The 25,015-nt window shown below is 39.8% G+C and overlaps 1 protein-coding gene across 4 annotated transcripts; it reads left to right on the top strand.

The window, feature by feature from the left end:
* ZMYM1 (zinc finger MYM-type containing 1) lies at positions 1–25,015 on the top strand. 4 transcript variants are annotated; one of them, XM_081086314.1, is made up of 10 exons: positions 1–150; positions 6,245–6,400; positions 7,629–7,701; positions 7,900–8,149; positions 14,780–14,936; positions 15,029–15,241; positions 19,025–19,178; positions 21,046–21,201; positions 21,365–21,402; positions 22,221–25,015. In XM_081086314.1, the coding sequence occupies exons 2-10, from the start codon at positions 6,308–6,310 to the stop codon at positions 24,525–24,527; spliced, it is 3,441 nt and encodes a 1,146-aa protein (XP_080942440.1). In that variant the 5' UTR covers positions 1–150; positions 6,245–6,307; the 3' UTR covers positions 24,528–25,015. The 4 variants fall into 4 exon arrangements, with proteins under 4 accessions (XP_080942440.1, XP_080942441.1, XP_080942442.1 ...); XM_081086315.1 differs by having other exon boundaries at positions 57–583; XM_081086316.1 differs by lacking the exon at positions 15,029–15,241 and having other exon boundaries at positions 69–140.

Genomic DNA, 25,015 nt, shown 5'->3' with positions numbered 1-25,015 from the left:
GCCGCGGCGGTCGGCTGCGCTGCGCTGCGCATGCTCGGCCGCAAAGCACCGCGGGAAAAGGGCTGGGCCTCCGCGACCTTTCGGTGCCTGGGAAGTGGCCGTGAGAATCCTCCCCTGGCAAGCGGCCTGGCGAGGAGCGTGTAAGCCTCCGTACGTGGCCCCGGTGCCGGTCTTTACGTCTGTGCCTGTCGGATGGGCAGAGAGTTTCGCGTGTGGAGGGAGGAGGAAGCGTCTTGTTGGGTAGAGTTTCTGGAGACACGGCCGTGCGTGCGGTTTCCGCCGTCGGGGCGTCGGGAATGCGGAGAGGAGGCCCCCGGTTCGCGTTCGCGGTCTCCTGTGAACGGACGCTCCCTGAGCCGGCGGGTTACTGCCCCCCGCTTGCGGCGTGTCTCGTCGTCTGCGGCTTCCGTGTCGCACTCGGGCTTCCAGCCTTTGGTTTCTCTGCGGCTTCCGTTTCTAAAACGTTCGTCTGATAACATTAGTGGCGTCTCCTTCGTTCAGTGGTCATTGGTTTCAACCTTGGAAACCTGGAACTCCTTTTGCAAGTTGAATTGTACACGGGATCTCGGCTAAAAAAGATGAAGTAATTATTTAAGAGTTTGACTTTTTTATTTTATTTTTATTTTTTTTAAATATATTTTATTGAATTTTTACAGAGAGGAAGGGAGAGGAATAGAGAGTTAGAAACATCGATGAGAGAGAAGCATCGATCAGCCGCCTCCTGCACACCTCCAACTGGGGATGTGCCCGCAACCAAGGTACATGCCCTTGACCGGAATCGAACCTGGGACCCTTGAGTCCGCAGGCCGACGCTCAATCCACTGAGCCAAACCGATTAGGGCGAGTTTGACTTTTTTTAAAAAAATGATTTTTAGGTAAAGGTAATAGAATTTTTCTTTTTCTTTTTAATATGTTTTTATTTTTAGAGAGATAAGGGAGAGGGATAGAAAGAAACATCAGTGAGAGAGGAGCATCACCCATGGGCTGCACGCCCCCACCTGGGGATCAAGCCGCTTTCGGGGTCCTACCGACCCCTTAGTTCCTGGGTCCACGCTCAGTCACTGAGCCCGTACACCGTCCGGGTTTAAAAGTTTGACCTTTGATGAATTAGGATTTGATCTGGGATCAGATGAAGGGGCAATTTTTATCACTTTATGTGTGTTTTGCTTTAGTATGCAGGATGGAGAGTATCGTGGTTTGCATGGACTAGTGTTTGCAAGCGGATATTTTTTCAGCTTTCTCAGGATGCCATATTGGCAAACTTTTCAGTTAAACTCAACCGAAAGCTTGAAAGTAAATGAGAATTTCTTCTCAGGAGTTGAATTCCCCAGTAACATCTGACAATTACTTGTCATATAACATCTCATCCCAAATAATATCTCATCCCAAATTTTGTAAGACAAGAAGCCCTTAACATAACAAGAACTAAATTACGCCCTATCCGGTTTGGCTCAGTGGATAGAGCATCAGCCTGTGGACTGAAGGGTCCCAGGTTCGATTCTGGTCAAGGGCATGTACCTTGGTTGAAGGCACATCCCCAGTAGGGAGTGTGCAGGAGGCAGCTGATCGATGTTTCTGTCATTGATGTTTGTAACTCTCTATACCTCTCCCTTTTTCTCTGTGAAAAATCAATAAAATATACTTTAAAAAAAAAGAACTAAATTACAACACCTTGCCCGTTTAACTCCTAGGTTTTGGCAAGAATATTAGAGCCCTGACCGGTTTGGCTCAGTGGATAGAGCTTCGGCCTGCGGACTGAAGGGTCCCAGGTTCCATTCTGGTCAAGGGCACATCCCCAGTAGGAGGTGTGCAGGAGGCAGCTGATCGATGTTTCTGACTCTCTGTCTCCCTTCCTCTCTGTAAAAAATCAATAAAATGTATTTAAAAAAAAAAAAAAAAAAAAAGAATATTAGAGGAGTGGATGCCTTTGCTAAATTAGTGAATTTGCTTCTAGGGTTTTCTGTGCATGAAAAAGGATAGGTATAAATTGTAACCTTCCTCATCAGTGACATAGCTACAAGGAATTGAACATTTACCCAAATGGCAGGAAAAGCTATTTTCTGGAGATCTGAAGTAAATTTTTATTTTTAAAATGAGATGCAGCCCTGGCCGGCATTATTCAGTGTTTAGAGCTTTGACGGCACACTGGAGGGTCACGGGTTCAATTTATGGTCAAGGGTATGTACCTGGGTTGTAGGTCTGATCCCACCCTGGGTCAGGGCATGTGTGTGTGTGGCAGGGGGGAGGGACGGGACGGGACAACCAATGGATGTGTATCTCCCATTCATGTTTTCTCTCTCCCTCCCTCCCTCTTCTTTTCTCTCTCTTTCTCCCCCAACCCCCCACTACCTTCCACTCTCTAAAAATCAATGGGGAAAAATATCCTCGGGTAAGAATTTAAAAAAGGGATGGGAATGAAATGTTTGCTGAACCTCAAAGGCTACTTATTTATAGGATTAATTTCAAAGTTTTTGGTTTTCAAAGACCTTCCTGACATGATCCCTTTCTGCTTTTCCAACTTCATTTCCTTCCACTACCATTTTTGTATTTTATCTTTAATGGTAACTCCACTCCTTACTGGTATAGTTCCAATATGCTTTTGCACATGCTGCCCCTATACCTGGAATATCCCTTATTATTGCTTCATAGAAACCTACTTTAATATATTAATTTTTTTACAGAGAGGAAGGGAGAGGGATAGAGATTTAGAAACATCAATGAGAGAGAAACATCTGTCAGCTGCCTCCTGAATACCTCCTACTGGGGATGTCCCCCCAACCAAGGTACATGCCCTTGACCAGAATCGAACCTGGGACCCTTCAGTGTGCAGGCTGATGCTCTATCCACTGAGCCAAACTGGTTAGGGCTTAGAAACCTACTTTAAAACCTGGCTCAAGCCCAGCTGGCATGGCTCAGTCATATTTCTCTCCTCCCCCCTTCCACTCTTTCTGAAAATCAATGGAAAAAACACCTTCTGGTGAGGCTTTAAAAAAAAAAAAAGTTATAGGCCAGGGGCATGACTACCCACCATGATCTGCCCAGTTAAGAATTTATAATCTGATCACCCTGTGAGGTTACTTTCCATAGAACCCCTTCTTTTGTCCACATGGGGAATTATGCATTGGGGGAACACAAGTACTTTAGAAGCAGGTGGGGGAAATGTTTGAAAAGACATAGGAGAAAAAAAACAAAAACAAGGGGGTATAAATTCAATAAAAATGAAAAAAAAGACATAGGAAAATAAATAGGTCTTAGAATCATAGGACTCAGGGAAGGAGAGAATTTCAAGAAGGGAAAGTAGTTCTGAGAGGGGCAATAGGTTTAGAGGTTGGATCATTGAATGTGTTTAAATGCTTATATATGACAGGAATCAAGGAGGGGAAGAGGGGTTGGTTCAGTGATAACTGGCTCAATAGGAGGGCAGTGGTGGGGAGAGGTAGTGCGTACAGGTGATTGGATTAATGTCAGATAGAAAGATTTACATTTTCTAAGACTATCTGATAAATAATCAGATTATTTTTGGATTTGGTGGCATTATGCTGTACTCAGACCAAGGAGAATAGAAGTGGAGAAGACTAGTCACAGAAGAAAGTTGAGAAGTGGAAAGCTTAGTGCCGGGGTCCAACCCCAGCAGGTCCAGGGGTCCCCGAAGGTGTGGACGGAGTTAGTGAAGAAGGAATGACACGGAGAGGGTGTTCAGATGATCATCATAGCGAGGTTCTCTAGCCAAGTTCTGGTCAGGATCTCCAGTGAAGTTCTGGTTAGGATCTCCAGCCAGGTTCTGTGTCCATGTTCTCTTGCTAGGTTCCCCAGCCAGGTTCTGTCCAGGTTCTCCAGCCAGGTTCAGTCACCAGATTCTAGTCAGGTTCTCTTGCCAATTTCTGTAGTCAGGTTCAGTCCAGGATCTTTTGCCATGTTCTCTCACTAGGTTCTGTCTCTAGGTTCTGTCCAGGATCTTTTGCCATGTTCTCTCCAGCGAAGTTCTTCTGTCTCTAGGTTCTGTGTAGGTTCTGTGTGTAGGTTCTGTGCCTCTTGGTTCTGTCTTCTAAGTTCTGTCTTGTTACATCTGTATTTATACCAGTTGATTCCAATCCTATCAATCTCTATTCCAAAGGTTAGGGCGTTTCTTATCTCCATTCCAGGGAGTAAAGATTATGTAGCTTAAGCATGATTGTTAAAGTGATTAATTACCCGCCTGGCACTTATTTAAGAGGTTTTATTCCCTCCCTAACTTCAGGGGAAAATCCCTACCTGGGAAACAACCTTTCTCAGAGACCTTGGTTAAAACACATAGTGCCAAGAAGGTGAGCAAACATATTAAGAACAGTATGCCATATATGCCAGGTCCCTTGAAACAGCAAGCATGGACTGGCTCCCGGCAAATTCCCCCTTTTTTATTTTTTAAAAGCAGGCATTAAAAAGAAAAACCTAAAAAAAAAAAAAAAAAGAAAGAAAGAAAAACCTGAAATGCTCTCTTGTATCCATTTTAAGAGTAGGATTGGCGCTTTCTGCTATTACCTGAGTCCTGATCTATCACCCCAGGGAGAGCTTGCCAATCCTGCACTTTCCTGGGGTGGAAAGGCTGCAGTGGGGTTAAGGATAAGGCTCCTTGGGCCTATCTTCTCCCATGCCTTTACATTTACCTTTCCGGCACCTTTCCTTCCTCAGAAAAGCATGGACATACTTCTTGTATAAAACATTCCATCTGACTGGGCGTAACCTTAACTCCTCTGCTAGCAAGCATATGTGTTAAAAGATCAATACGGAGTCTTTTTTCTTTAGACACAGTATGGCACATCTTCTTAATCTAAAGATCAATACAGAGTCTTCTTTCTTTGGACTCAGTATGGCACATCTTCTCAATCTAAGAATCAATAGAGTCTTCTTTCTTTGGACTCAGTATGGCACATCTTCTCAATCTAAGTTCTGTACTATCCACCTTCTTACCCTACTTATCCTCTATAGGGGGGTCTGCAGTACCCTGGTGGAGTCCTATCCGTCCCGAGTGTGGGGTTCTCAATGGGGGGGCGGGGAGGGGCTTACCTAGGGGAATCCTGTTTCAGGGGTTCCCAAAGGTGTGGATGGAGTCAGCGAAGACTATCCACCCTCTTCCTATGGTGGAGTCCTATCCGTCCCGAGTGCGGGGCACTTACCTAGGGGTCCCTGTTCGGGCGCCAGATTCCGGGGTCCAACCCCAGCAGGTCCAGGGGTTCCCAAAGGCGTAGACGGAGTCGGCGAAGAAGGAAGGACATGGAGACAGTGTTCAGTTGATCAGCAGCCTAGCCAGGATCTCCAGCCAGGATCTCCAACCAAGTTCTGGTCTGGATCTCCAGAGAGGTTCTGCTTAGGATCTCCAGCCAGGTTCTGTGTCCATGTTCTCTTGCTAGGTTCTCCAGGTTCTCCAGCCAGGTTCTGTAGCCATGTTCCCTCGCTAGGTTCTCCAGCCAGGTTTTGTCCAGGTTCTCCAGCCAGGTTCAGTCACCAGGTTCTAGTCAGGTTCTCTTGCCAATTTCTGTAGTCAGGTTCAGCCCAGGATCTTTTGCCATGTTCTCTCCAGCGAAGTTCTTCTGTCTCTAGGTTCTGTGTAGGTTCTGTCTTCTAAGTTCTGTCTTGTTACATCTGTATTTATACCAGTTGATTCCAATCCTATCAATCTCTATTCCAAAGGTTAGGGTGTTTCTTATCTCCATTCCAGGGAGTAAAGATTATGTAGCTTAAGCATGATTGTTCGTAGTTAAAGTGATTAATTACCCGCCTGGCACTTAGTTAAGAGGTTTTATTCCCTCCCTAACTTCAGGGGAAAATCCCTACCTGGGAAACAACCTTTCTCAGAGACCTTGGTTAAAACACATAGTGCCAAGAAGGTGAGCAAACATATTAAGAACAGTATGCCATATATGCCAGGTCCCTTGAAACAACAAGCATGGACCGGCTCCTGGCAGCAAAGCTGTATTGGGGAAAAGTGGATGAAGGGAGGAAAGTAAGTATTGGTATTGTGAGAACCTCGAGACCAAGCTATCTGAAGACCCTTTTGTTGCTTGTATGAGCAGCAGGAAAATGGCACCAGGTGTGAACCTTGGTTCAGCAAACTCAGTTCTTGAGTTCTGGCTAAGGGAAGAATTCAGAGCCACGTCTCAAATTATAAAAGAAAGTTTATTTAGAAAGTCACGGAGGTAGAGTGGGCTATAGGGAGTTGGAGGAGTTCTTATCTCAGAACTCTTCATCAACTCATTTTTCATTTTAGGTATCCGGAAACTGTTCCCCAAGAAGAAAGGAAGTGGAGAATTCCTTTACATCAGATACTCAAATGAAAGAATCACCAGCAGAGGGTGGTGACAAGGCAGTGGCACCACCACTGCTGCAGCTGGATGAAATTAAGACAGAACCCGACAATGCTCAGGTAAAATGGTACTTGTTTTCTTTTTTCTAGAGCAGCATCAAATTATAAATTTTATTTAGATGCTGGTTTATTGGTTGAAATTTTTAAATCCCAAAGCAGTGGATCAAATAATATAAGGTATGTGGTGTTCAGTGCCAAAACAAGTATGTACAAGAATGTGATTTGAGAGAAGAATGAACTGTTTAGAACTGGTCGCCCACAACTGCCCTCCTCTGCCAGCCTGGTCACCCACAGCTGGCCTCCCCTGGCAGCCATCTTGTGGCCATCTTGCAGTGACGTGAGGGCATCGTGTGAGGGCGCGAGGACCACCTAGGCTTTTAATAGTATAGATTAGGTGAAGTCACATTTAGGTACAATCCTATATAATAAAAGGGTAATATGCAAAATGGTCCTAACTGTGGAACAACCGGTCGCTGTGATGCACACTGACCACCAGGGGGCAGACACTCAATGCAGGAGCTGCCCCCTAGTGGTCATTGCACCTCCACAGGGGGAGCACCACTCAGCCAGAACTGGCTCATGGCTGGCCAGTGTCCTGCCTCTGTGGCAGCACTAAGGATGTCCTCTGAGGGCTCCTGGGCTGCCAGAGGGATGTCCGACTGCCAGCTTAGGCCTGATCCCCTGGGGAGAGGGCCTAAGCTGGCAGGTGGACATCCCCCAAAGGGTCCCGAACAGGCTGAGGGACACACACACACACTCTCTCACTCTCCCCCACCACCACCACCACCACCACCACCCACACCCAGTGCATGAATTTTCATACACCAGGCCTCTAGTAGAAAATAATGTAGTATTTGATTGGTGTTATTAGTCAAAGGTCACCAAAAGGGGAGTGTTTATCTATGTGCCATGGTTCAATTCAATTGTACAAATTCACTGAATAGACTTTAGCATAATTTATCATTTTGTTCAATTAAGTGGTTGGTTTTTTTTTTTGTTTTTTTTTAAATATATTTTATTGATCTCTTACAGAGAGGAAGGGAGAGAGATAGAGAGTCAGAAACATCGATGAGAGAGAAACATCGATCAGCTGCCTCCTGCACATCTCCTACTGGGGATATGCCCGCAACCCAGGTACATGCCCTTGACCGGAATCGAACCTGGGACCTTTCAGTCCGCAGGCCGATGCTCTATCCACTGAGCCAAACCGGTTTTGGCTTTTTGGCTTTTTTTTTTTTTTTTAATTAAGTGGTTGTTTAAAATACATTGTGTTCATTATTTTCTTTAGGAGTATTGTCAAGCCCAACAGTCCAAAACTAAGGAGAATGAAGAGAAAATAAGCACTACATTTACAGACAGTGGTAATGGAATTTTTTAAATTAATCCTATTTATTCTGACCAATATGATAGCCACTTTATTCTTTTTTAGAATGTCATTGAATAGTGCATTTTTTGAGTTTTAAATCCAGAAGTAGCTTCTAAAATAAATGGGGGGGGGGGGAAGCATACTTAATTTTATGTAAATACTGAATGTGTTCTTTCCTGTTTTGTGTTTATAGCTTCACAGACAATTACAGGCATTCAGCCTTCTCTGGCATCATCTGGCATGAATAAAATGCTTCCTTCACTTTCAACCGCAGCTATTCAGGTTTCCTGTTCTGGTTGTAAAAAAGTTCTTCTGAAGGGGCAAACTGCTTATCACAGAAAAGGATCTACTCAGCTTTTCTGCTCCACACCGTGTATCACTGAATACATTTCATCTGGCAGTTCATCAGCTCTTCCCAAGAGAACTTGTGCAAACTGCTCAAGGTATATAATTCTAAATTATGCCACTTTTTACTTCTCTACCAAGATCTTGATTAGAGTCTTGGCTGTAGTTTTCTACATTTTCATTTTTTCTGAAGAAATATTACCTTGGTTTAGGGCAGTGGTCGGCAAACTGTGGCTTGCAAGTCACATGCAGCTCTTTGGCCCCTTGAGTGTGGCTCTTCCACAAAATACCGACTTCTGCGCATGGGCCACGAAGTTTCAATCGCACTGTACATGCACGCCCACACGTGGTATTTTGTGGAAGAGCCACACTCAAGGGGCCAAAGAACCGCATGTGGCTCGAGAGCTGCAGTTTGCCGACCACTGGCTTAGGGAAAAGCTGCTTCTGTTTTCAGTTCCTCTAATAGAGTCTTTAGAAATCTTTTTTTTTTTTAATATATATTTTATTGATTTTTCACAGAGGGGAAGGGAGAGGGATAGAGAGTCAGAAACATCGATGAGAGAGAAACATCAATCAGCTGCCTCCTGCACACCTCCTACTGGGGATATGCCTGCAACCAAGGTACATGCCCTTGACCGGAATCGAACCTGGGACCCTTCAGTTCGCAGGCCGACACTCTATCCACTGAGCCAAACCAGCCAGAGCTAGAAATCTTTTTAGCCCTAGCCGGTTTGGCTCAGTGGATAGAGCATCGGCCTGTGGACTGGAGGGTCCTGGGTTCAATTCCGGTCAAGGGCACATACTTGGGTTTCAGGCTCAATCCCCAGTAGCGGGTATGCAGGAGGCAGCCGATCAATGATTCTCATCATTGATGTTTCTGTCTCTCTCCCTCTCCCTTCCTCTCTGAAATAAATAAAAATATATATATTTTTAAAAAAATCTTTTTATGTTATTTATTGAGAGATTTGCAGAATTTAAAATGTGAGTTCTGTTTCTCTTTAACTTTAAACAATGTGATTTCCAAAGCTTTTATGGTATGCCCATTTTATTTGATTTAACTGTGTAGGGAGCAACCGTTCAAAAAAAATTAATCATATAACAGTTATTTTGAATCTTCAAAGGTATAACTGAAGTTATTTAATTTTCTTGAAAAATTGAATAGCCATAGGTAAACATAGATGGATGGATATAATCTTTTCAAGATTTCTGTGAGCGCCGAAACCGGTTTGGCTCAGTGGATGGAGTGTTGGCCTGCGGACTGAAGGGTCCTGGGTTCGATTCCGGTCAAGGGCATGTACCTGAGTTGCGGGCACATCCCCAGTGGGAGATGTGCAGGAGGCGGCTGATCGATGTTTCTCTCTCATCGATGTTTCTGACTATCTCTCTCCCTTCCTCTCTGTAAAAAATCAATAAAAATATGTTTAAAAAAAAAAAAAAAGATTTCTGTGAGCTATTGTTTTGGTCTTAGTTTACTTTTTTACATATGTAAGTCATTTCTGATACAGAGAAAGAAGGTAGTAGTCATTTTGTAATAAATTCATAAAAAATGTCCAGAACTTTGAACTATGCCCTGAGATGTGTAAAGCATCGGTGCTTTGAGAGTCTTACTGTATCTAGTATAATTCTGGTTTATTAATACTCATTAAATGATAATGCTAAGTTTTAAATGTCTTTGTTTCAGAACACAAATTTCTTTCAAATGATGTCTTATTTGGGAATCAGATTACCATAATTTGAATCTTCTTTTTTTAAAATACTTTTTAAATTGATTTTTTATTTATTTTACATTTTTTAAAATATATTTTTATTGATTTCAGAGAGAGAAAGAGAGAAGGAAACATCAGTGATGAGAGAGAATCATTGATCAGCTGCCTCCTGCACACCCCACACTGGGAATCGAGCCCACAACCTGGGCATGTGCCCTCACCAAGAATCCAACTGTGACCTCCTGGTTCATAGGTTGATGCTTAACCACTGAGCCACACCTCCTGGTCACTGTTGAGGTTTTATAGCAATGATTTTTAATCTGTTTTTAGTTAATGAAATTCTTAATATATTTCATGAATGAGATAAAAAATAGCTTGGAAAATGACATTTTAAATCAGGTTAGACGACTTTTTTTTGAGAGCTATGTATTTAAGAAGTATCATTTCTGTCCTTTAGTATCCCAGTTGGAACCAACTGGAGATCCTGAGAGCAATCAGTAGAGTTCAAAATAGGCCCATGTACTAATGTTGAACACTTATTTGTAGGAAAGTTGTTCAGATCTATGCTGAGAGTTTGTTTAAGCTAATTTTAGGCACTTGTTACAAAATTCCCCTTTTGAGTTTTTATTTATAAGGCTTTAGTTGATTAGAAGCAGCAATCTAATATACTAACAATATAAGCCAGTAAGCATTTTCAGAGTTCCATGCTTCTGTCAATGCAATATCTTCTGCCTCTCTTCCCAACTGGCTAATTTTGTGTCTTAAAGGTCTGCCTCAAATATCTTTACCTCTTATCTATTCCCACACTATTCCTTCCTCTTTTACCACCATCCACCCACCCATATTTATAGTTCATGCTCTGTTTTTATAGTGTTCACAACTCCCAAAACATTGATCATAAAATTAATGTTTTAAAGAATTGATACTGCCCAGTTTAGATAATGAGCTTCATCTTCTTCATTTTTTTTTAATGTTTTTATTAATTTCAGAGAGGAAGGAAGAGGGAGAGAGAGAGATAGAAACATCAATGATGAGAGAGAGTCATTGATAGACTGCCTCCTGCACGACCCTTACTGGGGATCAAGCACCCAACCTGGGCATGTGTCATGAACTGGAATCTAACTGTGACCTCCTGGTTCATGGGTCAGTGCTCAACCTCAGAGCCACACCTTCCGGCTACAGTGAACTTCTTTTTTTTTTTTTAAATATATTTTATTGATTTTTTACAGAGAGAAAGGGAGAGAGATAGAGAGTTAGAAACATCGATGGGAGAGAAACATCGACCAGCCGCCTCCTGCACATCTCCCACTGGGGATGTGCCCGCAGCCCAGGTACATGCCCTTGACCGGAATCGAACCTGGGACCCCTCAGTCCGCAGGCCGACGCTCTATCCACTGAGCCAAACCGGTTTCGGCTACATTGAACTTCTTACCATTAGAAACTAGATTACAGTCATCTTTATATCCCCATCATATAAACACTGCCTGGCACCAGTGGATCCTAGAATTTTTGTCATGAAGTACAAGGATAACACAACTCAAACTGCATTTAGAGCTATGATTTAAACCAATAAAATGATTGATGATGTGATAATGAAATGAACATGTTATTTTGGGTATCATCTGTTTAAAAGGGTAGAAAAAGCATGCATAATACACTAAAACTTCGTAAACGTTGAGCTATTAAAATAGTGTTCATTTCAATAGTATTTAATCTCGGGGGGGGGGGTAGGGGAGCAATAGGGGATAAGGACACATATGTAATACCTTAATCAAGAAAAAATAAGAGTATTTAATCTGAAAAACTGTTATTCTGAAATATTGATATTCTGGAGGTTCTAGGTAGCCAGGTATGTTGGTCATTTCCTATAGTGGCAGTTCTCAAATTTTCTGTTCTCCAGGCCCCTTTACACTCTGGAAAATGATTGGAGACCCAAAGAGTTTTAGCTTTAGATAGGTTATGTCTACGAATACATACTGTTTTAGAAGTTAAAACTGAGGAATTTAAAAACTATTAGCTGATTTAAAATAATACACTCAGTGCATGTTGACATGAATATCATGAAAAATAGCCTTTTTTTTTAATATATTTTTTATTGATTTTTTACAGAGAGGAAGGGAGAGAGATAGAGAGTTAGAAACATTAATGAGAGAGAAACATCGATCAGCTGCCGCCTGCACATCTCCTACTGGGGATGTGCCTGCAACCCAGGTACATGCCCTTGACCGGAACTGAACCCGGGACCCTTCAGTCCGCAGGCCGACGCTCTATCCACTGAGCCAAACCAGTTTCGGCATGAAAAATAGCCTTTTTTAAAAAATTTCGTGAGAAGAAAAATTTAGTGGGCATTGTTTTTATCAGTTTTACTTTAATGGCAGGCTGGGTTTGCATATCTGCTTTTGTATCCAGTTTCTTGCAAAATACTGTTTTGGCAGAAGTCTAAAGAAATCTGGCCTTATAAAATGTGTAATTGAAAAAGAGAGGAATGTTCTACTAGCATTTAGATCATTGTGGATGCTCTTTGATACAACATCAGAAAACGAAGTGGTAGGTTTTTAAAGGTTGGTTGTAATATGTAATCTGAAACCATATCAATGAACTTTTTGTACTGCTAAATTAAAATTCATTGGTCTATTTGTACTTTGGTTATTTTCCCCATAAATGATTTCTGTTACGTGCAATCAATTGAAAATATTGGTTTAGTGAGTTATGCAGATGTTGATGTATTTCATTACACAATATTTTTAAAATCACTTGTTTTTTTAAAATCACTAATGTCATCAGGAATGTCTAAGTGATGGGGAGCGATTAAGCTGGAAGTAGCAGATACAATTTTTCAAAAATTCTTATTTTCAATGAAGCTCAAATTTTATCATTGGCAATGAATACTGCCAATTGTGTTCTTTGAAATAACAGTCTTACTTAATTCATTTTTGAGAAAAAATATCTTCCAGGTATCTACTTCTGGGTAATAGTTGTTCTTTCAGGTAAAAATGTGTTTCATAGAAAAAGTGGCTAACCTAGGTTATAAGTCTTAACATTCCCACACGTGGTTTTCCTTGAGACAACCGTCATTCTTGAGTGCACATGGGTAATTCTTTATGCCTATATCCTATTTTACCACACAGAAAAGATGTGATGTACTCAAGGATCAAGTTTAGTAAAGTGAGTAATTTTTACAGCGAATGCTTGGCTGTGAATAACACTAGTATTGGTACATTTTTGTGCTACTGCCTTGATTTATGGTAAGGTTCTGGCAGTTTTGCCCACCATTGCTTTCCCCCCCCCCCCCTCACAACTTAGGGAGGTGAAATTCACATAACAAAAAACCATTTCAGTAACATTCATACGTTGGCAGTGTTGTACAACTACCACCTCTATCTAGTTCTAAAACATTTCTGTCACTCCAAAGTAAAATGCTTTATTTAGTTTCTCCACATTTCCCTCTCCTGTCCCCTCAGCCCCTGGCAACCACCAGCCTGTGTTCTATGTATTTATCCATTCTGGATATTTCATATAAATGGAATCCTACAGGTGATCTTTTGTTCCTGGCTTCTTTCCCTTAGCATGTGTTTGAACTTCATCCATGTTGTAGCTTGTATATCAGTACTTCATTCTTTCTTATAGCTGAATAATACTCCACTGCATGAATATACCACAATTTCTTTATCCTTTCATTCATTGGTGAACATTTAGGCTGTTTTAACTATTGTGAATAGTGCTGTTATGAACATGCATGTACATGTTCTTTTTTAAGTACTTATTTTCAATTCTTTGGGGTGTAAACCTAGGCGTATAATTAAAGGGGCCACCATTGCTTTTCAGATGTACAGTTAAAAAAGCAAATAACATTTTTAAAATATGTATTTCTTTATTGATTTCAGAGAGGAAGGGAGAGGAAGAGAGAGAGAGAAACATCAATGATGAGCGAGAATCATTGATTGGCTGCCTCCTGTATGCCCCCTACTGGGGATCAAGCCCGAAACCGGGGCATGTGCCCTTGACCAGAATCGAACCTGGGACCCTTCAGTCTGCAGGCCAACACTCTATCCACTGAGCCAAGCCAGCTTGGGCAGTGATCAGCAAACTGCAGCCCCTTGAGTGTGGCTCTTCCACAAAATGCCACGTGCGGGCACGCATGTACAGTGCAATTGAAACTTTGTGGCCACACTCAAGGGACCAAAGAGCCGCATGTGGCTCACGAGCCGCAGTTTGCTGACCACTGGGATAGGGCAGCAAAATAACATCTTAATGTGGAAATAGTTTTTATTTTGTGGATTCCCTCAGAGCATCTGGGGGATCCCCAGGGATTTACAGATCATACTTTGAAATCTTCTGTCCTGTAGATTCCAAAGTTGGTCAGGTATGAATATGTGACATCATTTATTATTTCTAGCACCAGCTGACATAGGTTAGGTAATCCTTAAAACTGCATTGTCAGATGTGTTTTATAATCCCTACTTTATAGATGAGTAAACTAACATGTACAGAATAAAAATGACCTATAAGTAAAAGAACTAGATACTAAATTTGGGTTTTCTTATATGAAGGCTGATATTCTTACTGTTTCACAGTTCTACAGGTAAATGAAACAATAAGGGAGAAAGTTGTTTGAGGGTGTGATTTAGCTTATAGAGAGAAATTATAATTATGGTAAAACTGTTTAATGATGCCCTATTCTTCAGGTAAATGAAACAATAAGGGATGCCCTAGCTGGTTTGGCTCAGTGGATAGAGCATCGGCCCGCGGACTGAAGGGTCCCAGGTTCGATTCCAGTCAAGGGCACATGCCCAGGTTGTGGACTTGATCCCCAGTAAGGGGCATGCAGGAGGCAATTGATCAATGATTCTCTCTCATTATTGATGTTTCTTTCTCTCACTCTCCTTTCCTCTCTGAAATCAATAAAAATATTTTTAAAAAAGAAACAAGGGAGAAGGTTGTTTAAGGGAGTGATTTAGCTTATAGAGAGAAATTATAATTATGACAAAACTGTTTAATGATGCCCTTGTTATTTATTTTCAGAGACATTTCAAATCTAAAGGATGTCATCAGTGTCCAGCCGAAAGATTCTACCTTTAGCAAAATTTTTTGCAGCCAATCTTGTCTAAGAAAACTATCTGTTAAGCTATATACTGATAGGATTTCAACCAAATGCAGCATGTGTCAGAAGACTACTCTCGTAAGTTGCAATTTTTTCATCTTTAGGGACTCTGGTTGATCCGCTTAAATACTAGAATTTTTACTGAATCTTTTTTTTTTTTTTTACCCTAGATTCAGTATGAAGTAGAATATCAGAATGTGAAACATATGCTTTGCAGTAATGCCTGTTTTTCAAAGTTTCACTCTGCTAACAACCTCACCATAAACTGTTGTGAGAACTGTGGAGTTTACTGTTACACTAGTTCTGATCTGTTCCATATACTTCAGGTGGAAGGACAGTCCCATTACTTAAACAGTTCAAAGAATATTACAGCATGCCAGCAGGTATGAATAAAGATGTGTTGCCTAAAGGGAGGACTACTCCATTTGAATTTGACTGCATAGGACTCAATGAAAAATTGAAGATTGAGTCCCTTCTATTAGTTTGCTTGTGAACGGTTTCACTTTAGGAAAATGTGGGGGTAATAGATTTTAATACCATTGGGAACAGTTTCAGTTGGTAAAATGATGGAGATGAAATAAAAGGCTTCTGATAGTTCCTTCTTGAAAATAATTCATGATAAGTGCTAGGTGGAGATTTTCCTAAAGAATCTCAGGTGATCATCTTACCTTGAGGAAAGCCAAGCAGATGGAAGCTCGTTTATAAACTACAAATAAAGCTAATACAAATAACAGTCTACTGGTAAGACTCAGCCACAAAAGTGTTTTTGTTTTTAGTTCCATATATTTCTTTCTTTTTTTTTTTTAACACATTTTTATTGATTTCAGAGAGGAAAGGAGAGGGAGAGAGAGACAGAAACATCAATGATGAGAGAGAATCACCCCCTACTGGGGATCGAGCCCGCAACCTGAGCATATGCCCTTGACCGGAATCCAACCTAGGACCTTTCAGTCTGCAGGCCAACACTCTATCCACTGAGCCAAATCGGCTAGGGCCCATGTGTTTCTTCACACCTAAGCAAGGTTAAGGTGAATCAAGAATGTCATGCTTTTTCTGAGTGAATCATAGGAGGAAATAAACCAATGAGAAATACCCCCCTACTGTTGATAGGAGAGTCTTGGGTGGGTGGTCTGAGCAGAGAAGCTTTGGTAGATGCAATGAACATAGTCTGAGCCCCTTTCATGACGTGGGATTATCACATATCTTGTTTATATGATGCTTTGAGACTCAACTCTATCCGTATATAATTCTTTCTTTAAAGAAAGTTACTGGCCCTAACCGGTTTGGCTCAGTGGATCAAGTGTCAGCCTGCGGACTGAAGGGTCCCAGGTTTGATTCCGGTCAAGGGCGTGTACCTTGGTTGCGGGCACATCCCCAGTGTGGGGGTGTGTAGGAGGCGGCTGATCGATGTTTCTCTCATCGATGTTTCTAACTTTCTATCTCTCTCCCTTCCTCTCTGTAAAAAATCAACAAAATATATATATTTTTTAAAAAGTTATTGAAGATGGGAATCTTTTTTTTTTTAATATATTTTATTGATTTTTCACAGAGAGGAAGGGAGAGGGATAGAGAGCCAGAAATATCGATGAGAGAGAGACATCGATCAGCTGCCTCCTGCACACCTCCTACTGGGGATGTGCCCGCAACCAAGGTACATGCGCCCTTGGCCGGAATCGAACCTGGGACCTTTCAGTCCGTAGGCCGATGCTCTATCCACTGAGCCAAACCGGTTAGGGCTGAAGATGGGAATCTTATCAAACCACAATTCAAATAGGTCATTTGTGAGCCACATCTCTTTTTATATAGAGATAGCTATAGATAGATATACATATACACATACATATTTTTTTTGTATTGATTTCAGAGAGGAAGGGAGAGGGAGAGAGAGATAGAAACATCAATGGTGAGAGAGAATCATTGGCTACCTCCTGCACGCCCCACATTGGGAATCGAGGCAGCAACCCCGGCATGTGCCCTTGACAGGAATTGAACCCGGGAGCCTTCAGTCTGCAGGCCAACGCTCTATCCACTGAGCCAAACCAGCTAGGGCAAGCCATATCTTTTTTTTATGGCAGGCTGCCCACACCAGAGAATATAATGTCTTGGGAACAGAAATGGGACAATGGAAGTCAGGGAAATCTTCCAAAGGCAAGAAATGCCATTCCTTATTTTCCTTCTTTATCCCTCACACTTAATAAATACGCCTTGTCCTGGTTTTAAGAACCTATATTGAGTACTTATCCAACCTATGTGATGGGGTAGGGCTGATTTGGGTAAAGGAGTTTAAAAGCACCACCTAGCCCGGCCAGTGTTGCTCAGTGGTTGGAGCATCGCCCCATTCACCAAGAGGTCACTGGTTCGTTTCCTGGTTAGAGCGCATGCCCAGGTTGCAGGCTTGATCCCCAGTAATGGGGCATGCAGGAGGCAGATTATCGTTTCTATATCATTAATGTTCCTCTTTCCCTCTCTCTTCCTCTCTCTCTAAAAAATCAATATAAACAGCCCAGCTGGTGTAGCTCAGCAATTGAGCATCGAGCCAGGAACCAAGAGGCCACTGGTTTGATTCCTCCTCAGGGCACATGCCCCGCTTGTGGGCTCGATCCCCTGTGGGGGGTGTACAGGAGGCAGCCGATTGATGATGTTTCTCATCATTGATGTCTCTCTCTCTCCCTCTCCCTTCCCCTCTCTCTCTCTCTCTCTCTCTTAAAAAAAAAAATCAATAAAAACATATTTGTTTTGTTTTTTAAAGCACCACCTAACACTGTAAAGCATTCAAGATACTGTGTGACAGTGTTAATGGAGAAAATCTAAATTATTAGTGAACTCTAATCAAGAATTAGAAAGTGTTCATATCTGTCTAAAAATGGGGTGACTTAAAAAGTGGGTTGTTGGCGAAACTGGTTTGGCTCAGTGGATAGAGCGTCAGCCTGCAGACTGAAAGGTCCCAGGTTTGATTCCGGTCAAGGGCATGTACCTGGGTTGCAGGCACATCCCCAGTGGGAGATGTGCAGGAGGCAGCTGATTGATGTTTCTCTCTCATCAATGTTTCTAGCTCTCTATCTCTCTCCCTTCCTCTCTGTAAAAAATCAATAAAATATATTTTTTAAAAAAAAGAAGAAATGCAGAATCTTGGCTCTGCCCCAGACCGCCTAAGCCAGAAACTGCCTTTAAAAAAAAAAAAAAAAAAGTGGGTTGTTTGGTAGAAATGTAATTATTTTGGCTACATCTCAGTAGAGTATATTATTATAAGTATTATCTTTCCCATATGAATAATTAATAATAAATTATACCACTATTGTTGGTTAATGTTAAATATCAGTGGATTTTTAGGAGTTTCTGAAAATATAATCATACTAATAAAGGATAAAAATACAAATTTTCAAAATTATACTCTGCTTTTTGTTTCATTGTTTCTTTGCCAATATTCTTTCACAGAAAAAAAATTGTACAAGGTATTTTAATTTGTCTTTGTACTTTGTGGCCACAAAAGCAGTTCTGTTTCATCATTGCCATCAGTATTAACTTCTTAAACTCAAGAATGATGGTTCCTGTTTTACTAAAAAGAATACTAGTAGGTGATGAATCTCACAGTTTCTCTCTTTTTCCTTTGCACACATACTGCTTATTGAACACTTTATTCTATACCTCTTACTGCTTCAATGCTTTCTTTGAATATGCTTGCAATTTTTACCATGTAAGTTGGCCTAGAAAAAGTGACTTCCCACAACATCTTGTGAAGTGTGTTAAGACCTTTTCTAGCTCCTCCTTAGCACCAATAGGTTTTCCTGAATTGATGCTCAAACAGGTTTTGAGGAAAAAGCTATAGTTGTAAGACTTTTTTTTTTCTTTTTTTTTCCCCCCATAAAATTGGCTTTGATTGCCTGGGATGGTGAACATCTTCTATGATCACTTTTTTCATTGCTTGCACATATATTATAATTGCTATTAACATATCGGACAAAAAATACAAATAGTTATCTAATAGATTGATTAATTTCCTGTATTTCCATCATTGTAACTTATGATGCCTTTTCTGGTCTTTAATAAGGTGAAAATGTGGGTTCACTGTCATTAATTTGTAGAGTAGTGGTATTGGGTATATTTTTATGATAGTATGTTAAAAATTTGTCATATACCAGGAATATATTATATTAATCTCTTAACAGAAACCAGCCCGAACGCTTATATCTGGTCTTTGCAAATCATTGAAGCCCTCAGATGAAATGATTGAGATTACCAATGACTTGGGGAAGACAGAGCTTTTCTGCTCTGTTAATTGTTTTTCTGCTTACAGTAAAGCTAAGATGGAATCTTCTACAGGTAATATTTGCTTAGTAATCAGAGGTTTAGTAATTACTGAAGAATATTATCGCTTCATTTAATTTATAGCCTTGATTTATTTCCAAATTAGATTTAAAAGTCAGAACCATTCAAGACTTGTTGCAAAGAAATGGTTTCCAGTATTTTTGTATAAAAGGAAGACTACTTTACCACCAGAGATTTAATATTTGTAAAGATTGTTGTGTTAGAATAGAATCCTGTACTTAGCCCTCCTTTGTAAAAACAAGGCTATTAGAATTTTCACATGAAAGTGGAGCCAATTGGAACTACTTTGAACTTCACTAAGAGAAAAGCACAGATAATCCAGGGCCAACTATGTATGTAATACCATCGAAGAGCCACGTATAGCACCAGTGGTGCTATTTACATAGTCAGTGGAGTGAATGATGCTCTTGGGGCTTGTACATCTTGCAAAATGGCTTATTATTGAAATATCTACAATACTAGCTTAGCCCTAGCCAGTTTTGCTCAGTGGATAGAACGTCGGCCTGCAGACCAAAGGGCCCTGGGTTTGATTCTGGTCAAGGGCATGTACCTTGGTTGCAGGCTCCTCCCCAGCACATGCCCTGGTCAGGGTGTGTGCAGGAGGCAACCAATCGATGTGTTTCTCTCACATCGGATGTTTCTGTCTTTCCCTACCCTATACTCCCTAAAAATCAATGGAAAAATTTCCTCGGATGAGGATTTAAAAAAAAGTGAGAATTAAAAAATACTAGCTTTGCCGAAACCGGTTTGGCTCAGTGGATAGAGCGTCGGCTTGCGGACTGAAAGGTCCCAGGTTCGATTCCTGTCAAGGGCATGTACCTGGGTTGCGGGCACATCCCCAGTAGGAGATGTGCAGGAGGCAGCTGATCGATGTTTCTCTCTCATCAATGTTTCTAACTCTCTACTCTCTCCCTTCCTCTCTGTAAAAAAATCAATAAAACATATTTAAAAAAAAAATACTAGCTTGGATAGCAACCCAGCTCCATTCGTATTGAGGTTTGTGAATCCAGAAGAGTTAGAAGTGATACCCATTAGTAGATTCTGTAGGAGTCTCTTTTCTGTTCTTTTTTTTTTTTCTTCTTCTTCTTCTTCCTTTTTTTTTTTAAATAAAATATATTTTTGTATTGATTTCAGATAGGAAGGGAGAGGGAGAGAGAGAGACAAACATGAATGAAGAGAGAGAATTATTGACCGGCTGCCTCCTGCATGGTCCTGGGGATCGAGCCCACAACCTGGACATGTGCCCTTGACCAGAATCAAACCTGGGACCCTTCAGTCCACAGGCCAGTGCTCTAGCCACTGAGCCAAACTGGTTAGGGCATTTTTATTTTTATTTTTTAATCCTCATCCAAGTATATTTTTCCATTGATTTTTAGAGAGAGTAGAAGGGAGGAAGTGACAGAAGAGAGGCACATCAATTGGTTGCCTCCTGCATGAACCTGACCAGGGATGGAGCCTGCATTCAAGGTACATGCCCTTTGGCCAGAATTGAACCCAGGACCTCTAGTTCATGGGCCGACACCCTGTCCACGGAGCCAAACTTATTAGGGCTCTTTTTTGTTCTTCATGTGTAATTTCACAGAAAAAGTTGCTTTGAAATTTAAAACAAATAGCATAAAGAATGAGGAATTGTTTGCAAAGGTAAAAGATATAAAATGATAGGAAAGTAAATTATTGTATAAATGTTGTTATTGATATTATCCTAAAGAACCTGGCTATCCCTAAGCCCTACTAAAAATTACCCCAATACACAGCAACTCCTAAAGCTATTAGATATTTGCATTGTTCTTTGAAACACTTGTTATTAAACAATGCTAATTGATTCTGCCTGGTTTATAAGAAATCTCTTTATTTTTATCAGTAAATATTCCCATGGTGCACAATACTTCAACAGAGCTCCTTTCTCCAGAGAAGCACCTTTCTCCAAAGAAAGATACAACTCCAGTTATAAGCAATATAATGTCATTGGCAGATACTCATGCTGCCCTGCCCATCATGAACTCTGATATCTTACAAGGTAAAAATTGATGTGCTATTTGACATAATATAGTTTTGCCCTGCTTGATGATTTTTCTATAGTCTAAGTTTTCTTTATGTTGTCTCATATAAAAGAAGCAATTATTGTTTATGATGCTGTTTTATAGATTATGGTATAAGATCTTGAATTTATGCTTTAACAGGTACAGTTTCTTCAGTAAGAGGAAATGTCCTATTGGATGTAAGTTGTTGGGGTTTGGTTTTTTTGACTACTGTCTTTTCTTAAGCTTTTTAAATCGTGTGTGTGTGTGTGTGTGTGTGTGCATTTTAATTCCTATTTTGATGCTAGACCTCAAAAAAGTAGAGCAATAAACACCTTTTGGTATTTATATTCAGTTTCCCAAATCTCAAGTTTGAATTTAAATTATTAATAAGAATATTTAAAGAGAAGTATTCTTAACTCAGCATAGTGCCTAAGGGTGGAGGCTCTAGCCCCAGAATAAAGAGAAGTATTCTTTTTTTCTTTTTAAATATATTTATTGATTTCAGACAGAGGAAGGGAGAAGGAGAGGTAGAGGGAGAGGGAGAAAAAAACATCCATGATGAGAGAGAATCATGGATTGGCTGCCTCCTACACTCCTCTCGCTGAGGATCAAGCCCACAACCTGGGCATGTGCCCTTGACTGGGAATCGAACCCGGGACACTTCAGTCCACAGGCTGACACTCTATCCATTGAGCCAAGCCGGCTGGGGCAAAGAGAAGTATTCTTAGTCATGGGTTTTCCTTTAGGTTCTTTATTAATTTTCTTAATATTTATTAAGTAATTCTACTCACCTAAGCAATAAAAATTTTTATTACATACCAAAGTCCTTTGAACAAATGATATTGATTCTAGATTGCAAATAGATGTTATAAATAATTACTAATGTTTTCCCCTAGTGGAGTTCATACTGTAACTTATCCATTCACTAATTGTGTTACTAGCATAGATGTTTTTGATATTTTCATTATTTGTAAACAGTTAAAACAAATGTTATTTTATCATTTTTCTCCTAAAGGTTTCTAAGAGTTCACCCAGTGAGTCAAGCAGTGGTATCGCTAATAGTAGTATGGAACAACAGCTAAGCCTTTTGCCATCTTCATCAGTACTCAGTCAGCATACATCCCATATAGAAGTACAAAAGGATCAAGTCTCCAACCAAGATGCTACACTCAATAAGAAATCTATGAAAATAAGTAATAGACTATGTTACCCAAAATTTACATCTAAAGTACAAAAAGTTAAAAGTAAATCCCAAAGTATTAAAAAATCTTGGTGTTCAAATTTTCAGAAGTTAGGAACCACTATTAAAAAGGATTTAACATTCTGTTATTCCTGCCAGTTGTTCTGCCAGAAAAAATATAGCTTTGGAGGGGAGTCATTAGCAACCCAAGGAATTTCTAATTGGAAAAAAACTCTGAAAAATTTCACAAAGCATGAAAAAAGTATAATGCATTTGAAGTCATTGCAGTTTTGGAGGGAATACCAGTTTTGTGATGAAGCTGTCAGTGACAATTTATCTATTCATTCAAAACAGATAGAAGGAAATAAAAAGTACCTAAAGCTTATCATCGAAAATATTTTATTTCTTGGAAAGCAGTGTTTACCCTTAAGAGGAAAGGACCAGTCTATTTCATCTGTGAATAAAGGCCATTTTTTAGAATTGTTAGAAATCAGAGCAAAAGATAAAGGAGAAGAAATATTTAGACTTATGAATTCACAAGTTGATTTCTATAATAGCACACAAATTCAAAATGATATTATTGATATAATAAAGACTGAAATGTTACAAGATATTGCAAATGAAATCAATGTCTCCTCAGCTTTTTCAATAATATGTGATGAGGTAACTGATAGTGCCACTAAAGAACAGCTTTCAATTTGTGTAAGGTACCCAGAAAAAACATCAAAGGCTATCATAATTAAAGAAAGATTCTTGGGTTTCATAGATGTTGAAGAGATGACTGGAACCAGTTTACACAGGACTATCACAACTTACCTGCAGCAAATTGGAGTTGATATAAATAAAATAAGAGGCCAGGCCTATGATAGTACTACTAATTTGAGGGAAAAATTCAATAAAAGTGCAGCACAATTCAAGAAGGAAGAGCCAAGAGCTTTATACGTACATTGTTATGCCCATTTTTTGGATTTAGCAGTAATTAGGTTTTGTAAAGAAGTAAAAGAACTCCGAAGAGCTCTAAATACACTGAGTTCTGTGTTCAACATTATTCCTATGTCTAGGGAAATGTCTGCAAATTTTCAAAAGATACGAAAGCTAAGTCAAAACAAAACATGCAAGAAACATATATCACAATCATGTTGGACACTCCATGATCATACATTACTATCTGTGATTGAGGGCCTTCCAGACATTATTGAAACATTGGAAGATGTATCAAGCCATTCTAACACAAGTTTGGCTGATGAATTGAGTGATTTGTTGGCAATGGTTTCCAAATTTGAATTTATCTTTTGTTTAAAGTTTCTTTATCGAGTATTAAGTGTTATAGGAATTCTTTCCAAAGAGCTTCGAAGTGAAACCATAGACATTTTTTCTTTGTCTTCAAAAATAGAAGCAATTTTGGAATGTTTATCATCTGAAAGAAATGATGAGTGTTTCAAAATTTTCTGGGAGGAAGCAGAAGAAATATGTCAAAAAATAACCTGTAAAGGTTTTGAAGTTGAAAGGCCTTCTTTTCATAAAAGAAGAAAAATTCAGGAAACAAGAGCTCTTAATAATTCAGACAATATGTTTTTTCCTACCTCCACAGAAGAACAATATAAAATTGGCATTTATTACCAAGGATTAGATACTATATTACAGAATTTAAAAATATATTTTTCAGAATTTGATTATTGCAAAGTGAAGCAAATTTCAGAACTATTATTAAAATGGAATGAACCATTAAATGAAGCAACAGCCAAACATGTCCAAGAATTTTATAAACTTGATGGAGACATCATCCCAGAACTTCGATTTTATCGGCAATATGCAAAGCTCAACTTTGTCATAGATAATGATCATATCAATTTCAGCCACCTTGGCTACTTATTTATTCAGCATGGTCTTCATAACAATATTCCTTGCTTATCAAAGCTATTATATATTGCTTTGTCCTGGCCAGTCACTTCAGCAAGCGTTGAAAACTCATTTTCTATACTGCCTCGTCTTAAAACATATTTATGTAATTCCATGGGACAAGAGAAGCTTAGTGGCTTGGCCCTAATGGCTGTTGAACAGGAATTAGTAACTAAACTGCTGGAGCCTGAAAGACTCAGTGGAATTGTGGAAAAGTTTATACATCAGATGAATAAAATATAGTATTTGCTCACTGAATTTACCTGAGTTTCATATTTCTATTGGAATATAACAGTTTTTATTTCAAATGTTTGTCTAGGAAAAATCTATTTTCAACTTGCCTTTTTCACTTTACATGGTATTTTTGAGATTGTTCCATGTCAACACATAAAGAGTTTCCTGATTCTTTTTGTACAGCTGCACAGAATTGTATGAATATATCAATATATCCCATGATATATTGGGAACAGACATTTTAATTGTTTTCTTAGTATAAATAATGCTTCATTTAATAACTTTGCACATAAGTCATATTGCATATTAGTAAGTTACTGTAAGATAAAATTTTAAGTTAGAATTACTAGGTCAAAAGATTTGTGCATTCTTTATTTTTGATTGGCACATTGCTTTCTGTAAGGATTATGCCAGTTTACAGTCCTGCCAACAATATGTGAGTCAGATATTTTTATTTTTGCCAATCCATTAGTTGAATAAAGGTATATTAATCTCTG

The sequence above is a fragment of the Myotis nattereri genome (assembly GCF_964212035.1).
Source record: "Myotis nattereri genome assembly, chromosome: 3".
NCBI classification, from domain to species: domain Eukaryota; kingdom Metazoa; phylum Chordata; class Mammalia; order Chiroptera; family Vespertilionidae; genus Myotis; species Myotis nattereri.
The sequence above is the reverse complement of the archived record's forward strand: the minus strand, read 5'-3'. Positions and strand labels throughout refer to the sequence as shown.